The sequence below is a fragment of the Cyphomyrmex costatus genome, unplaced genomic scaffold, assembly GCF_001594065.2.
Source record: "Cyphomyrmex costatus isolate MS0001 unplaced genomic scaffold, Ccosl1.0 scaffold449, whole genome shotgun sequence".
Taxonomy (NCBI): domain Eukaryota; kingdom Metazoa; phylum Arthropoda; class Insecta; order Hymenoptera; family Formicidae; genus Cyphomyrmex; species Cyphomyrmex costatus.
In genome coordinates, this window is record NW_017278737.1 from 634,412 (window position 1) to 653,822 (window position 19,411).

At 34.2% G+C, this 19,411-nt stretch overlaps 1 protein-coding gene across 1 annotated transcript in view; it reads left to right on the forward strand.

Annotated features, from left to right (window-relative positions):
• The window catches only part of tinc (transmembrane protein tincar), a 41,540-nt gene extending 28,939 nt beyond the window's left edge, over positions 1-12,601 (forward strand). The window contains exons 5-13 of the mRNA XM_018544519.1: positions 4,496-5,083; positions 5,476-5,663; positions 6,184-6,377; positions 7,678-8,180; positions 8,667-8,868; positions 9,610-9,742; positions 10,019-10,069; positions 10,639-10,845; positions 11,522-12,601. Of these exons, the coding sequence (XP_018400021.1) occupies positions 4,496-5,083; positions 5,476-5,663; positions 6,184-6,377; positions 7,678-8,180; positions 8,667-8,868; positions 9,610-9,742; positions 10,019-10,069; positions 10,639-10,845; positions 11,522-12,601 (3,146 nt within the window). The remainder of the gene's footprint in view (positions 1-4,495; positions 5,084-5,475; positions 5,664-6,183; positions 6,378-7,677; positions 8,181-8,666; positions 8,869-9,609; positions 9,743-10,018; positions 10,070-10,638; positions 10,846-11,521) is intronic.
• The last annotated feature ends 6,810 nt before the right edge of the window (positions 12,602-19,411 follow it).

Consider the following 19,411-nt stretch of genomic DNA (forward strand, 5'->3'; position numbering starts at 1 on the left):
GACGAGATCTATCGAAAACTGTCAGGTGAAAAAGCGATTAGACCAACGGTTTGCAAGATACAGCGACATTTGTCAGGAGATCAACGATTTTTAAAGTGAGTATATCTCGGAAACCGCTGGTCCATTCGCTTTGAGCCCTAATACTTTTCGACAGAACTCGCCGTGAACTGTCCAGAACTCCGATCAGAACTACTCGGTACTCCCAAAAAATTTTGACTTTAAATTTTTTTCGAAGTCCCACGTCGAAAATTTTTTGGGTGTACCGAGTAGTTCTGTTCAGAGTTCTGAACAGTTCTCGGCGAGTTCTGTCGAAAAGTATCAGGGCTCAAAGCGATTGGACCAATGATTTCCTAGATATACTCTAAAAATTGTTGATCTTCTGACAAATGTCGCTGCATCTTGCAAACCGTTGGTCTAATCGCTTTTTCACCTTACAGTTTTCGATATAACTCGTCGAGAACTATAAGAAACGCTACTCAGAACTACTCGGTACTCTAAAAAAATTTTCCGACATGGGATTTCAAAAAAATTTGAAGTAAAAATTTTTTGGGAGTACCGGGTAGTTCTGATCGGAGTTCTGGACAGTTTTCGGCGCGTTCTGTCGAAAAGTATCAGGGCTCAAAGCGATTGGACCAATGATTTCCGAAATATACTTTAAAAATTGTTGATCTTTCGACAAATGTCGCTGTATCTTGCAAATCGTTGATCCAATCGCTTTCTCACCTTACAGTTTTCGATAGAACTCGTCGAGTACTATACGAAACGCTACTCAGAACTACTCGGTACTCTCAAAAAAATTTTCAAAGGTTTCTACTATTTTTTTAAAACTTTATTATATTTCAAAAATGTTTTTTATATATCAAGAACTCTAGGTATTCACAAAATAGTTCTGTTAAGCTGATCAGAACTGTGCGATCTTGAATTTCGTTAAAAAGTTAGCACCCCATTTTTAAAAAATTATTAAAAAATGATTATTAAGCGCATATGTCATTAAAAATCACAGAGAACTCTTCGTATCGTCAAAAAGAAGCAGGAATTATCATCAGAACTATTGTATCTAAAAATTAATTTTTCTAAAATTTTTAATTTTTTTTTTATTATTCGAAAATTTTTTTTACGTATCAAGAACTCTAGGCAATCGCAAATTGAAGCTATTAAGCCGCTCAGAACTATTCCACCTCGAAATTCGATAAAAAGTTAACACCCCATTTTTAAAAAATGTAAAAAAAATGTTTATTAAGCGGAACTCTTGTTATTAACTATAGGGAACTCTTCGTCTCGTCAAAAGGAAGTGGGAACTCTAATCAGAACTCCTGAGTACTATAGTTGGGATGCTAACTTAACATACCCCCACACATCAAGAGTAAAGTGCCTCCAAACAATCAGTACTATCCAACTTTTTGACTTTTTCCGACAATACTGCAATAGTTCCAAAGAAATGTGCAGGTGTCGACCCGAGTACTCCTCGTTTAATATGTTTAAATAATTTTTTAAGTTTTCCGTTGGCACCGCACGTCAAGAGTAAAGTACCCCTAAACGGCCAGTACTGGCCGACTTTTCGACTTTTTCCGACAGTACTACAATAGTTCCGAAGAAATATACAGGTTTCGACGCGAGTACTGGCTGTTTAGAGGCATTATACTCTTGACGTGCGGTGCCAGCGGAAAAATTAAAAAATTATTTAAACGTATTAAACGAGGAGTACTCGGGTCGACACCTGCATATTTCTTCGGAACTATTGTAGTACTGTCGGAAAAAGTCGAAAAGTCGACCAGTACTGGCCGTTTAGGGGTACTTTACTCTTGATGTGCGGTGCCAGCGCGCGAATCGAAAAATTGTTTAAACATATTAAAAAGGTGGATAGTGTCACTAAAACCGATCAGGAACTGTAGTACTCTTCGAGTACTACTAAATGGCGCAAAAAGAATAATTTTTTTGAAAGTTGAGGTGCGAGCTCTTTTTTTAAAAATCAAAACGACTGAATCAAAACGCCATTTTAAACTTTCAATTTTTAAATACGGATTCGTAACGAACGTCCCCAAAAACCACCTGTAACCAAATTTCAACAAAATCGAAGAATCTTAAGGATTTCTGTAACATTTCCGTCCGCCATATTGGATCAACTATTTCGAACTTTCAATTTTTGAGAACGGATTCGTAACGAACACCCCCTAAATCACTAATATACCTAATTTCACCAAAATCGAACAATCTTTAGGATTTACGTTAATTTTACGTTCGCCATATTAGATCCACTATTTCGAATTTTCAATTTTTGAGTACAGATTCGAAATAATCGACCCCGAAAATCCTCAAATACGAAATCACATCAAAATCAGAGAATTCCAACAGCCTCAACGAAAAGAGGCTTCAAAAAAGCGTGACACGCCAATTTTAAGATATGATGATTAAAATGAAACATTATGTACCATAAATTTCTTGTTTTTTCCATATTATTTATTAAAACTAGAAAGTTCTGTACAATAAAAAATGTACGTACAAATGACACTAAAAGTTTTACATTTTAATATTGCACATTTTTTTTATATGGTTTTATATTTTATTGTAATATATATATATATATATATATATAAAATTTAAAATTGTTTGCGAAATATGTACATAAAATGCTTACGAATACACGTAATAACAAAGTGAAACAGCACCGAATATTCGAATATTGTTTAATACTACAACAAATGATAATAAAATCTTATTTCCTGACTGTTACGTAATCGAGCGAATCAATAATGTTCACACGAAGTTCAAAGGTGACTAAACGCAGCAGGAAAGAAAGCGGAGCCAATAAGAAACAGATCAAGACAAAAACGAAACTTGAGAGAACCTTAGAAGTGTTTTACGATAAATCGTGGAAGAAAAAAGGACCTTATCAATGTTGAAGATAGGGGAGTGAATTGTTCCGGACAAGAAATCGATATATTGGTATTTTTTCGCGCTTCAATATCTATTCAGAACTTTTTTAGAAACTTCCGCGAAAGCTGTGACAAGTAAAAGTTTAATAAGCCGGAACATATGAGGAAAAACCTAATTAAAAATTGTGTAGCATTGCACTAAATATAGGTATATAATTATATTATATTAATTAATTATGAATTGTATCAAATAAAAATTGATCAAGTACTTGAAACTTAACTGAATATCTGAGATTTTATTAAATTTTTACTTTTATTTTTACAATTATTTATTGTACTTTATGTAATTCTATTGATTAGTAACATGGAAAAGAAATGTATTAATATTTATTAGCTAATAGCAATCTAATTAGAAATAATTTGGTAATTCAATAACAGTGTTGAAATATTTCAGTATTGAATGGCGTCATTCTTATTTTAATGCATTTTTTTATTTGTCTCATTAAAATTGCTATTGATTAAGATTATTCTTAATTAAACGAATGTTGTTATACAATGTCACATATTTTCATATTTTTAATAGAAATGTAACGTTTATAAACTGTAAGTAAAAAATTACAATAATTACATTGTATATATCTTCATTAATTTTCATTTCTTTGTGAATAAATGATTATTTAATGTTGACCAAATATTGTATAACGCAAAGCGACGGTCAATACCATGACGACACTTATCTCTTCTGAAACACTCTGCCACGAGACTCTTCGAGGGTCACTCGATCGAAGAAACGTTTTGTGATGCCATTGTCCCTTTTAAAGCGCACCATCGCTTTTCTGTATACAATAAGACCAGTTATAAAGCAAAATATCGCAAAAAGGTTGCCTAGCAAATGACTACAGGATATTTGAAGTAAAAAAATTTAAAAACTCAGAAAAGTGACAGCCATGTATTAAATTAAGTGAAAAAAACTTATTAAAGTTTGCAAATATGTATGTATAGATATTATTAAATTAATGATTAACTACAATATAATTACGCGAGCGTAGTATGTCAGACAGTGCACTGATCTGTCATGCCAGAGGTCCCTGGTTCGATTTTTGATAGGAACCAAAATATTTATGTTCGTGTCTCCCCTCGGAAAAGGCCGGCAATCTCCCGAGAGTATTCTTGCCCACAGAAACACCTCTCGAAAAATCCGTCGTTCGAAATTGGCATTAAAACTGTAGATCCCATATGCTCGTGGCAATTGAATAACCAGCGTGTGCACCACAAACATATGAGAGAGATGTAACACTCAGGTCAGAAACTTAACGTAAAAAGAAGAAAAACGATATAATTAAAAATACATTATTTAAAAAAAATATATTTATTATATATATTCCTTTTTATAATATATTCTTTTCTCAGAACTTTTGTTAAAAATACACAATGAGATTTCTAAACAGAAGCGTACGAAATATAAAATAATATTTAAATACATATTGAATATTCATGTAGATTTTATAATTTTGTAACAAAAAAATTTATAAAGAAGTTTTTTTATTATTATCTATTATATCTTTCTTAGTTATCTATTATATTATTCTATACTTAACTAACTATTTTAATATTTATTACAGATGCCATATGGAGGACCGATTTGGACTGGATGGTGATACATCGCGATCGCTTGGTATTACTAAGTTTTATGAACCCGATCAGCAACTTGAGTACCATGACTGGTTCAGTAACTTCTCAATCTTTCGTAACCCCAGACGATGGTATTAACGAGAACCTCGATGAATTAACTACTCCAATACCTACAACAAACATGGCGCTTCCCGATGCTGTCGAGGCTCGTATTGAAACAACTACTAGATTCTTGACCATCCTCCATCCAATCACAGATCCACCTTTATCCCACATTACTTCGATTCCTAGTACGATCCCCAGCAAATCTACAACGAGCATTGAAATGATTTCAACAACTTCGAAAACGATATCGCTCTCAAAAAATAACACTGCAAAACGTCCAACCGTGAGACCCATCACCAGAAACAGTAGTTCGAAGGGTAGATCGAAGGCAAAGAATCTCATGAGGTTATCCACCACGGCTAAACCTGTTAGAGTCGTCGAAGGAAACATGACGGCTCAAAGTATGTCGTTAACAATGAATAGTTTAGCTGATCTTGATCATCCCGAAAACTTGAATTTGGAACTTCAAACAGGTAAATCAACCAGTCATCTATCAATTTCTACGTCGCGTCAGATTGTAACACTTTTAATTCTTTTATTTCCAAATTATTTGCAAGTTAGTTGCAATGAAAATAATATGCCAGAAAAATTCTCAAATTTTTTGAAATTAAAAAAATTTTTTTTTTTAGTAATTCGAAATAATTATTGAACATACTAAAGAAAAAGAACAAGTATATTATTTTATCATAAATAATATAAAAATTATAATTAACAGAACAGTGAGTTAAAAAAGAACGGCACATTTTTTATAATATCTTGTCAAATAGTGGAGGATAGTAAAATTTCATTCCACACGGTAATAATAGCGCGGAAATACGCTCGTTGAAGATGGAATTATTTACACATCGTCTATTTCATTTTTCAGCCGAATCATACGGTCCGATTACTTTGGAATATCTCAATTATGCCATCGCGCTCGGCGTCTATTCGGTAAGATACCCCGCCGTCTTTTGGTCGTGCAACAAAGCATTGGGCACGATTTTCAGTCTGCAGTTGGTCGTAAATTCAGCGCAGAGTCTGCTGGCTTACGCTGGAATGTCCGTCCTTTACAAGGTAAGCAACGCAAAGTATTCGATGCCAGTTAAAACTCACAGGAAACTTCGGTAACGTCTCAGTCAGTCCGCTCTCACTTACACGAGATACTCTTGCGGATACAAGAAAACTTAATAAAAGTTAATAAAACGCCAAAGAATCTGAGAAACGTCGAAAGTCCTCGAGAAATGTATCGTGAAATACAACACGCCTACGTTTTATTTGAAAAACCTCAGAACATTAGTATAAGAGAAACTTTTAAAAATTTAAAAAGAAAAATGTAGATTATTACTAAAATTGATATAATAACACAAATTTTAGAACTTATTACTTGTATTATTTTGTAGAATGGTTAATCCTTCGACTTTGTGTATATTTCTAGATAATATTTTTTGTTCTGAAGAAAATATTTTTTGTTATCAATAATAATTGTCTTTAAACCTTTATTTGTTTTTAATTATATAATATTATATATATATATAAAGCATATACATAAGCAATATATATATATATATATACATGTATTTATATATATTTTTAGGTCCAGGTAGTAGGTGCCTTGAAGGTCTTGCCGCATCTTCGGCATCGCACTATGCCCACAAGCAGTACAATTTCGACAATATTTGGAGATTCTTACTTTCTGCTAGATCCTCCAGTAACTCTCGTGCTCTTTGCTCTTTTGTCCTTTTTAGTGCTCTGCTCCAGCATGGTCATGTACTTCTACGCTCATGGCAGGTAAATATTTAGCGTGTTATGCACGAGCTTATTCAGCCCATATCTCGATTAAACTTTAGCTGAGATTACTTGCCGGGATTTTCTTTCGCGAAAGAAATTATCTGACCCATCCGTTATCAGATAAGAGTAATGAGACAAATTTACTCTTTGGATTACTCCAAGATCATCGTGAAGGTGTTAAACCAAATGTTTATCAATTAATTTTTTTTCATTAAATGTTTTCAACGTTTTGTTTAAAAATATGAGAATGTCCGTATTCTTATAATATGAGGATATATTTAATAATTATACTAGTTTATGAATTTATTGGAATCCTAAACAAATGTAATCCGTTTTTTTAAGTACTAAATGAATCCGTTCTCTAAATTTATTTATCACATCAATTTTAAAAATAATGATGTCATGTAGAGGTCCTAAAAACGACAATTTTAAGTTTTCGTGATGTTGTAACACTGACAGCAAAATTTTTATATAATTTTATTAATGCCATACAAAGGTATTAATTTTTAGCTTTAAAATTATACATTGTTTTGTTTCGATATAATTTTTTATTTTTAAGATATAGCAATTTGACAATATAACTATATTATATTTTATTATTATTTGTATTCAGCAGATAAAAATACATTATGAAACATCTAAATTGTTGAAACAATTTTTTATCGTAGATTGACGTAGGCCGATGTTATTTTCATATATATTTATATATACTTTATTATAATTTATCCTCTCTTTATTAAACGCAACAAATTTTTTATCGCAAAATTCATCAAACCCGGTAGTTTTTATTTTCCATTTATCCGGCTTTTATCTGACTTGCTAATTCGCTAATTTGAAACAGCATTTGTAGGCGTAAGTCAGACGACCGTACTCCCCGATACTGTTATTATTCAGTATGAAACTCAATGGTTTCCTCAATACGGTCCAATCCTCCTTTCTCAGCTTTCCCAGCATCCAACAAAGGATAACAATTAACGGTCCTATTGATATCACAGGATATCTTCTAAAAGAATCTTTAAAAGAAAGAATGTTTTTCCATTTCAGTCATTCTAATTTATTATAAAAAATAAATAAATAAATAAAAAGTAGTCCACAATTTTAGATGAAGAAGTAAGAAATACGTTTCTTAGCTTATAGCTTATAGCTACATCTAAAAATGTATAAATCATAAGATAGATTTATTGTGAAATTATGTGCGATTTTAAAACAGATTTAATTATTTTTTTCAATATTTCAAATAAACAATATTATAAAATCGAAATGTAATTTATAGCTTTATATCATGGTATACGTTGTGCAGGTTTACGGCGTTCTTGAATCAGGAACGTGAGCGTCGTGTGATCCTGTCGAAGGATGGCCGCGAGGGCAACGGTTGGGTCTATCTGCCGCATTGCGCCGCGTTCGTCGTGTTCCTGGCGATCGTGATCTGCGGTGCGCCGTTGCTTTACGACTTTACGGTGGTGTATCGCGGTAGCCTGGACGGCGCCATTCTTGCCTGCATCATCGGTATGATCCTGCATCTCCTCCTCTGGCTGCTACTCTGGATATTTCTCACTATCAAGCAACGATGGACGTTCAAGTTACGCGTGACCATCGGACGCGCAACTGTGAGGTCCGCGAGGTCGGTCAAACTTGTGACCGACGTCGACTTGCTCTCGGCAAGGGACGACGACGATGGCACCAACGCGCCGTTGCTCGTCGTCGGTAATGGCAGGACTTACACTATCGCCGACACTTCGCCAAAGAGAGCCATCATGAGTGTAATACAGAAAGCCGCCATGGAAAGGAAAGCGCGATCGCAAGGTAATAGAAATTGGTGAAAACACCTCCTACAGAATCCTGTAAGGCCCGGTTGCACCAAGTCACCAACACTTCTTGATTTTAAGCGAGACTTTTAACTCTATCTATCTCGTTTTAAAGCCGAAAGGGAGACAGAGACAGAGACAGTTTAAGTTTCGCTTAAAATTGAAATCATGTTGGTGCAATCAGGCCTAAATCAGATTTTTACTCTTACCGAATAAAATATCAGCTTTTCTTTCAGTACGCCACCAGATAAATGATATTTTTAAAAGATTCGATTGTTTTATATCCGATTATACTTTCTGCAACAGAATTACTTTTAAGAATGATGAGTGCTTTCCTCTTTTTCTTTTTTGCATGGAGTCGAAAAGACGGTGGATACGAATTGTCGGGCATGAAATAGAATGAGCCGGCTTAAATTCTGATCGATGAAAGTATACGCACGACTAGTACCTGAAAACGATTTATCCTTTTCCGTGACGATTGCAGGTGGAAACGTTGATGGAGTCGACGGAGAATCGACGGCTGACGGTGATGAGCAGATCTACTGGCTTAGGCCGAAATTACGTCCTTCACCTACACAATCCCCGAATGACACCAGCAGTGCACCGACGTCCGATAAGAGTTGGCTGAACAAGAAACTCAAGCATAAGGTCACCTTTAACGACCTGCCTAGTACGTCAGGCTCGCGGTAACTACCCTCCTCCCTCCTCTTGGTGTCTTTGTATCTGTTTCTATGCTTTCTCTCTCACCATTTTGCTCACGTCACACTTGTAATAAAAGTAGTGCTTTATCCACGTTCTTTACTGCGTCTGAAATATTGAATACTTATGAAACGGAATCTTTTAAATGGTTACTATTAGAATTATAGTAGTATTTATTTTCTCTTCTGTTTGCATCTTTGTGAGATGAATGAATATTTCCCAAGTAAAACAATGTATGGCAGTATATACATACATATAATATATATATATATTGATATGCTTGGGTCTTATTTCAGTAAAGCACGATGTAAACTGGAACTATTGAATCCTAAAACATTCTGTCTTATCCTCGTAATTTGCTACGTATATAATATTCATCTTAAATATAGTTTATATTGTATTTTCTTGTATTCTACTAACTTTTTCTATCATCTATTATTATTATTATCAATGTTCAGATGCTTCGAATTTAAATACTTTGAACTATTATTCTTTTTACTTTTAGTATCTTTTCATCGTTTATATGAACTAAGTATATGGATTTCAAAGCTTTCTTCGCATTTCATCTCTGTTTTATCTGTCTGTGTACCTATATCTATTCCGCTTGACATACCAATCCAAATCAACCATTCAGTCACCGTTTCTCCGACCTTTTTGAATTTCTTCGGCAATTGCTGTGTACGCATGGAAACATAGAACGCCATTTGATCGTTACGTTTGGTTTCTAGTAATAAGGGAAAAGCCAGACGAGGCGTCGCTGACGGCGGGCCTGACGATGACGGAGATTACGCCACGTTACGCGAATTACCGTTAATCACCTCGCTGGATCCCGCCGACGACTCTACCTCTGAAGAAAACAAGGTAAACTATACATATACTCCGATAAGTTATTCTTCATTCGTAGAAAAAAGAACTATTTAGATAGTTTAGATTATTTTCCCGTGCATAGAAAAAAACATAAAAGGGGTACATTTTTAAGAATATCCTACATACATACATTTTATCACTCGTTTTGATAAAACATTCTTTTCTTTTTAAGAATTCATCACTTTATTGTGTTTTATTTGATTACACCGAATACGCTTTCGTCGTATTTCTCATCGCTTTTAATTTAGAGATTTTCTTTGCTTTTGACAGTGGCAAAGATGGCCGATAAGTCGTAGAGACAGTATACCTAAATTCAGGAATGTAAGATATACATGCATATATATATATAAATATTTTTATATTTTACGTAGCATCAATTAATTACGTGTGCTGTTTCGGATTGTCCACTAACCAATCTTGTAATATAAATATAATTACATTTATTAGAAATTTATTACAATAATAGACAGTAAGCCTGACTTATATATATTGTGTTTTATTTATAACAATTACAATATTATTATAAAATAATTTCTATAATTGAGATATATATATATTAAATATGTAAATTATTATGTCGCTTTTATTAACATATGTTTTTTATTAATATATATAAATATATTAGTGTATACTTAATATATGTATTAGTGTAATAGTGTATAAAGTATAATAAATATACATTCACACATAATAAAAAGTATATTTATATGATATGATGTGTATAAAACTTCACAAATTCTTCATAGCTATTAACAATTAGATGTACAGTCTAGCTATTTATCTCGCAACTTTAATTTTATAAATCATTTTTGTTTACTAATATTCTTATCACTAAGCGCATGAAATTAAAACGTTTCCTCTCGAATACTAACAATGTCGCCTTTTGACAGTTGCTCGAGTGTGTGAACGACGATCAAGTGACTTACTATGCAAGTGCGAGTCGCGACCTACAACCGTCGGAAGGTGATCCTTCGCCTCTTCTGACTCCAGATCCTCTACCCGATCCCGCAGAAGAACCGCTTCCACTGCCACCTCCGACTCCAACATCCGCACCAACTATCGATATTGTCACGGCGCCATTAACTACAAATGTCCAGGTACTAACAATCTTAACTACGCATTGTCTGCATTCGGAGAAAAAGACATAGGAGATAGCAACTACAAAAGTAACTATACAAGTTTCATATGTAGAATTGTACATACGATTGAAAAATTATTTTAGAGTTTATTATGCAAGTATGTATATTAATTTTAAATATCTAAATCTATTAAATTCTAAACATATAAAATTTGTATAGTTGTTACTTTCATAATTATTTCCATTATGTATTTCTCTGAGTGTAATTCACGTAGACGAGAATACAAGATTGTCGTTGCACTTGCGAAATACTCGAATCAATTGACAATGAAGAATGTAAAATCACTTATTAACCTACTATTGGAAAATAATAAAAAAAAAGTAACAGAATATTTTTTATTAATCCAATTCTCTTGATGAAATACAGCTAAAATATTTTATAACTTTTTTATAACGACAATCTCATCCACCGTTTGCGATGTTTAAGACTTCGCACGGCACTCCACATTATCCCTGTACCCTGTGTAAAACCGAAAAAAGTAACCGAAACCGCAGCAAAGAAGACTCCAAGTTATTTTAACATGTCTTTGTGCATCGTTTCTTCCTATGATATTTATTTTCGCACTATGTGTTTCATCGCTTTTACAACACTGCAACCAGAATCAAGACCGTAACTCAACGATGAAACTTTCCAGATGAACGGCGGACAGACGCCGCGATGCCTACGCCGTGCGGATTCGGGGATGCCGCATGATGAATTGACACCACGCTCGGACTCCTCGAACTCGCCACCCTTGGACACGGTAGGCAGCAGTGGTGGTGCCGGTTCAGTAACTGGTCACAGCAACACCAGTAGCAACAGCGAGACGTCGAGTGGCGTGCACAGTAACGCAAGCAACGCCAGTAACGCTAGCCACAGCAGCTCCCAACGTCGGGCGACCAGCGTAGACGACCTGACCGGGGAACCGCGCGAGGAGCCACGCGAGCAGTGGCGCAGCTGCTCCCTTCAACGTGGCACGCAGCCACCTTCAGCGAACATGACATTCTCACCACCCAGCAGTCGTCCCAGCACCAGTCAGTCCTTCTCCTCGCCACAATATGTAAACCATGTGCCGCCGTATAGCAATGCCGTTAGCGAGATTGGCTCCGGCTGCCCGGCAGTCATCCTGGAGAATCCAAATGAGGCGACGGTCGTAATCCGTCGCAAGCTCTCGAGAGCGAAACTCACGGATCCACTGAATCCGAACGAGGAACCGTTTGGTCGATCCACCAATATGAGGATGACCTCCTTCACCGAGAGCAACGACATTCGCATACAGGCCTCCTCGGCAACTTTGCCGCATTATCCTACACAGCCTGTCGTCACCTATCCTCATTGCTCCACGATGCCGCTACCGCACGCGTCCCATAGTGTGGCCGCGACGAATATGAGCGGCGGCTCCACCGGCAGTTGCGGATCCGTACCAAGGCACACCTTCGTACCTCCGCAGGTTCATTCTACTATGCCAGCACATACGACTCTCCCGTCACATCATAACGGCGTTAGGCTGCTCCATGCTACCGCCGTTGGTCCCAGCAATCCCTTTGTTAAGAGATTCCCGCCAGTACAGTTGCATACTCAACCCTGGGCCCTGCCGGGTCATCATACTTTCCCCCAGATGCCGCAAAGCAATAATAAGCTCACGGCCACTGCACAGATCAGACAGAGCGATCGAGACTCTGCAAACTTCTCCATGGCTAGCAGCGGGGATTCTGACACATGTTTACCACATTAAAACTCGAGAACTGCTGGTAGTCATAAACTCGAATCGCGTTAGGTAATACCTGGTATTTTCGTAATGATATTTTCGTGATGACAAATGACATCGGAAAGTAATTTGCAGGCATGGCCGATGTCACGATTATGATCTCTCTAAATGCTTATGAATGAAAATGGTAAAAATGTAATAGGCAAAGGATAGAGAAAAGAGAGAAAAAAAGTAAAATTTTTGCGCAAACTCGAGATAGGTATATCTCTAATATCTTGCTTTGAAATCGATAAATCTGTAAGACTCACACGAAAAAGAAATACACTACATTACTCATTGTCAGTATGAATTATTAGAAAAGAAGCTTTTACGTATTTCATATCGCATGCTCAAATGCTAAAATTTTAAGAAAATTAATCGGATTAGGGTTAAAATAACATATCAATTTCTGCCGTTTGTTAACAAACAATAATGGCATAATATATGGCATTCCTTAAAAAATACAGGTTATCTCTATTTTTTATAATCTGGTCTAGATGACGGTCAGATTTTACCCGATTATTTATGTAAGTGCGTCTATGATATTAACATAGAGTTTATTGCATAAATTGCGTAAAAATAAGAAAAATTTAATTAATTTGAATGAGCAATGTACGGCAATGTAAACACATAAAAAAAGACAAATTAAGTCTAAATTATTACATACGTATATCTACGGGTAGCCTATGAAGATAATTAATAATTGTAATTAAAAAGACATCAATTTCGTTACATACATATCTTATACGTTGTGATTACATACGTCCCATTTTATCTTTAATCTTACAGCAATAAAGGGAGATATTTAAAACAAATAGTGATATAAACAATAAAACAATACACGACTCGATTAAGAAATTTTCATCCTGGTTAATGCAAAATAGTTCTAAATTAAATGCATCAATAAATAATTACTGCAAAATATAAGTAATGCATATATATCACAACTTAAAAGAAAGTTAAACAGATTAATAATTAAAAATATGTATAAGTAATAATAATGCTCTTTCTCTTTCTCTCGAGTTTGCGCAAATATCTCTCGGTACGTATCGACGTATGCTTATAGTTGAAATCATCTTTCTCATTTTCCTATATCGTGGGGCTAAAGTGTTTGAGAGAGAACAAAGAAAATCAGCATTTAATGCCGCAAGGAAACGGCAGGCGAGAGTGAGAATAACGTAGTTATCCCATTTTAGGTATGGAAAAAGTTATTGTGTTGTCTTAAATAAAATTTGTGTATAGAATGAATTAAGATAAAGGAAGGAGAATGTGGAAAAACTTGGGTCGCCCCTTTCATACAGCGTACGCTTTTGTAACAATTAAGATCTTTTTTCCACCGATGACTGTAAATTTTGTTAAAACGTAATTTGTACATTGCCAATTGTTTGTTTATACTACGACTCTGCGATGAGTCACTTGTATGCGATAATACGAGAAAAAGAAGAAAAAGAGCATTCCCGCATTGGAATGCACATTTAAACTATGTTCAATATGTTTTGTCTTTCGTTTGCTTTTGATCTTTTTTGTTTCTTTTTTATAGATTTATTGAGTTTGTCTCGTCGAGAATAAATGTTTGTTTATCGAATCTTCTATAAATTGTATGTTTAAATAATTAGGAATTACATACGAAATAAACACGCAGGCGGTTTTATATAAGTCACTGTAAAATATATACAAACGCAGATTATAGGTCATACGATTTTCTCGGCCTTGATAAGATATGATTTTTGGTATGCTTCGAATATATTGTTGCGTTAAATCTTCTGGCCTGATAACGATGTATTATAATCTGTTACTTTGGTCGTAATCATGTCGTAAGATTTTCGATATTAGCAGTGCCATTAAAAATAAGCATATACGATCAGAAAAGAAATACGAAAGGTACTGTTTTATTATTTATAGAATTAAAACCTATGAGTAAGAGATGAAGATAAAGCTAGAGATTTACCGCGGAAATATAATACGTGCTATTTATTTATTTGCAAATGGTTCAGCATCTCTTTATAGTCTAATATTCTATCTTTTGTTAAAAGAATTGCACAAAATGCATACATACGTGAAATTTCATACATTTTATTTTATATTGCTTCTCTCTGGGAGAGAAAAACATAAAATAAATTTTTCGCCTGATTTCTATTTATATTATTTATAACGATACAACGAGTATATTTATATTTAATGCCTGCAATATATGTATATTTAAATGAATTATTGGCGTATTATTGAGGAGAAAAAAAAACGCGATCTATAACAAGCGGATTAAGGAATGATACTGCCACTCAATCATGAAAGAGAAAAAAGAGAGAGATCTACAGATCTCGATTATATTTACTTATTTCGACTGCCATGTTATTTCGTCCTTTTGTCAATATAAGTAATCACCGTACTCGTTTGCTCGTACCTAAGCATTTACTTGTGCGTATGCTATCGGTACGTGCGTACATATACATATATACATATATATATAAAGGATACGTTCTCGCTAAGTTGTGTTCTTTCGCGACTATATGTATATCATTCTATGAGACGCGTGATGATAGAGACTGGTCTCGCAAAGATGTATCACATTCTCAAGTCGTTCTCGCAATCTAATGCAGTAGACATTGCCTCATAATATGACGCAACGTTTGTTTCATCTCTTCTTTGCTTTTCGACGAATCTTCGGGAAGTCAATATTACAAATCATTTCGTCCGCCCAGTGATATGCCAATATTAAAGAAATGTTGCATCCTATGGATGACAATGCGTATCGTTGATTTGTAATTATTTGTAACGATGTAATCGAATTCGTTTTTTAATAGAAACGGATTTAATTGCATATGAGTCAGCAAATTGGCTTTCCGTTAGATTGCGATAGGCTAAAGAAAGAATATTTAAAATGATAACGTAAGTTAAAAAAAAGATCAGACAAATGAAGTTACATTGCTTCAGTTAAAATCAATAAATAAACTAAATTTAATACATATGTAATTTATAAAAATGAAAAATTTAAGTAAATGAGTTCATTATTTTGCAATTTATGTCAATTGATGTACTCTTTTCAAATTCACTATTATTATGATGTATCATTGCCTATTATTATTATTATTATTATTATTATTATTATTATTATTATTATTATTATTATTATTATTATTATTAATTATTATTGTCATCGTCAAATATTTTATAATATATTAGTAACTTTATATAAAATTGTAGGTATCATTTTTTGAGATAAATGAAATGAAATATTGCACTTATTTGTGTGCGTGTGGTGAGCGTAAAAACATTTTTTTGTAGTCATTGATATGAGAATACCAACGCAATGATAAACAAGTAGTATTATGATTGTATACCAGTGTGACATATGACTGCGGCCGAAAAGATTTTTATGCATTCCGTAAAGATAATAACTACAACAAATAACAATAAAAAGAAAGTGTAAGCGTTCTTGTACGGCATTGTTCGGAACTCATACTTTTCATGAGGCAATGCAATATATAAAACTAAATATCTGTATTTTTCAATATCTTCCAGTATTAGAAATAGCGATGTTCTCAGCCTTGTTCATAGAATGTTTTTGTTACAAGTTGTTATACGAACAAAGGTAATTAATAGCTCACGAAATCGTGGGAGATTTATTCTGAAAAATTCCACGCTTTCCATTTACTTATATTACACGAAGAAAATGTGATGAATAATCCAAGTGCAAATCTAATGGGTTGTAATGATTGATCTTGATACTATACATCAAGGAGACATTTCATCCTGCAACAATACATTACGACATTCAAATATTCACATAAGCTTGCAGCTATTCACGAAATAGATTCAACTTATAGTGCAGATTCAAACTTTAGGCTCCGATTCTTTGTGAATCGTGATTAACCATATTGTCTCGTAAGCTATGGAAAGCACTTATCAAAGCACAAGAGATTGACCAATTGATCACGAACGGCAAGTCCGTCACTTTTATACGACTTATCGAGCGCTTTGTCATTGCCGATCGTACATATCATCTCGCAAGGACCATGCATTTCGTGAAAACATTTATGAGGATACTCAAGCAATAGCACGAAGCATCGATCAAGGGCTGGACCAGACTTCTTAATGATCAATGAGCTCTAATAGTACCCAATGTAGTGCAAACATATTTTTTAATGACTATTTTCAATACGCTAGTAGATGAAGAAATAGGAGAATTTTCTAGAGAAAAAAGAGAAAGAACTTAAATTTGGAAAGATTTATTCTGTCTCTCCCGTTTGTAGTCCTGTATAGTCCGATAACGCTACCCTCGATTCTGTTTCGAAGTAGATACTTAAACGCTAGAATCACGTATTTTTCTCATTGCAAATGCTTCGGCATGACACTTTCTTCCACATTCATTTATGCGCGCGTATGTTATCAAGAAGTCTTCGTTGCAGCATCACTTAATCTTTGACTTATTCAAGCTATTAAAATTTTATGTTTAAACTAAATTTTTAATCTGAGAATATGACTCTCCTCGATATAATATAATATTTCTAATTTTTAGTAATTTCCATGACTTTTTCTTGTTACTTACTAAAACTTACCCATAAAACAATTTTCCAAAGAATATCCTTAAAACTGTTACATTTAGAGAATGTTTTACGTCCTAAATAAGGACGGCCTTAGACCTCTCAGGTCATTCTTTGAAAAACTGTATTATATGTTCCTTGTTGTTCTAATTCATTCTTTACATTTTTATTATATAAATTATTTATGTGCTGGAAAATAGTTATTAATTTCGTATAAATTAAGTTTTCATAATATTTCTTTTTTTTATTATAATTAATGTATTAATTAATATTTTCAATTTGTTTAAGAGAGAGCAATTCTATAAATTGTTTATACATTGAAAGAATCAAGTACTTTATTCATTATATATTTTCAAGAACGATAATCGATTAACTCCCTTGTGAGCAGCATTTATAATTTATCAGGCATTCAACGGAGATTTCTGATAGCGTTTGCTCGCATATATACAATTGATACATTATTGATCGCGCCGTTGCAATCGCTACTGATACAATTTTTTAAAAAATGCACACAACAATGGTAGTAGCACAAAGAAAAACCTATCTTTTGATAATTGCACCATGGACGGCATATATTGCTGCGGCGTAATCGCGATGACCATCATAGAAAATAGTTAATCATTGACGATGGACACGCATCTCAAAATCATTATTCAAAATAAAAGTATTTTTACACGTTCTCTGTTTAGGATTAAATAAAAAATTTATAGATTTTTTGAATTACAAAGACAGAGAAAGATTTGATAAAAAATAAATACTCACATTTGTACTATTTCTAATCTTTCTGATCTCATAGAAAAAAAAAATCATGCGTCTTATTTTATTCTTACCTTCAAAAGTTCTTATATGTATTTATATCTTTCTACTACATCGGTATTTGCAAAAATTTTGCAAAGATGCCTGTCCCATTTTCAATGACATTTTTGCTTTGTTATACTTGCGTGCGATTAAAATCAGGTAGTCGACATTGACGTGCGCGAGAAACAAGCGCAGCGACGAGATACGAAAAGCTGTCTCTCGTAGAAATATTTTTTTACCGTCAGCGACCGTACTCTAATTCGTTTTAGATCCAGCTAGAACCTAGACGTAGGTGTGACCGTAATGCAGTCGAGGAAGGCTCCGCACCGGAGGCGTTTCGAAAGCAAGGAGCAAGATCTATATATTGCCATATCACACACAGCCCTAAATCGCTTATACCTTATCCTCTTAGCAAGACAGATACCAATTACGACGATATTGTATAAATTTCTAAATTAATTAACAGTAAATGTATTCTTATCTTCATCTATTATATACTCATCCTCATAAGTAAAAGATACATTTAAATTTTTAATTGTGTGATGTTTTCTCATCTTTTTTTATTTGAATTTCCTATAGACATGGTATGATACTCTCTCTTCTATGTCTATAGGATTTCCATTTATTTAAGAGAGAAAATAAAACGCGTACTCAAAATCAAATAATTTTTGTGAAAATAAAAATCAGAGCATAAGTTGAATGTAAGAAGAAAGTAACAGAAGCTTTGTTTATGCTTCTGTTGTTCTCATCTTATATTTGACTGATGCTTCGATTTTTTTTATTTATTCTAGGAAAAATCAGAATAAGTAATTTGAAGAAGACATAAATTAATATATTTCATGTAACATTTGTCATCTGCAAGGGATTAAGGTAACGAAGTAATGACATCAAGGGCCGAAAGAGAGATTGGCTGATCGAAATCCTTTTTTTTTCTTATTATTTAATCATTGATCGCGCGAAATCCTTGGTTCCACCTCAGCAAGAGCATTGAAGAAAGAGCCGGTCAGAGCCCTCCAAAGAGTCGCGTCCCAGGAACGTGTATGTATAACCGCGAGAGAGCGCTTAATCGAAGTGTCATTATATCAACGGCTCCTTCGAAACATTTGTAAATAATGAAGAGTTGCGTTGAGTGAAGAGAACCGCGAGAGTGCGAGTGTGTGAATGCGTGTATCGAGAGTGCGAGCGAGACAGACACATATACAGCGAATGTGTACGAATAATTGTATAAAGACTGATTAGATTAGCCTTGGTATTTATTCGAATTTATAATGATTAAACGCTACCGCTTTGCGCGCGCCCTGAAAAAGGAAATATTCACGGAGCACGATGCCATAGGTATTCCCCGATGAACTTCGTTTTTCCGTCAAAGTATTGATATATCGATACTCAACGGTGTCTCGTTGATTACAATCGAAAGGGATTGCCTTTCCATTGTTACAATTTGTTTCCCTGCTCCAAA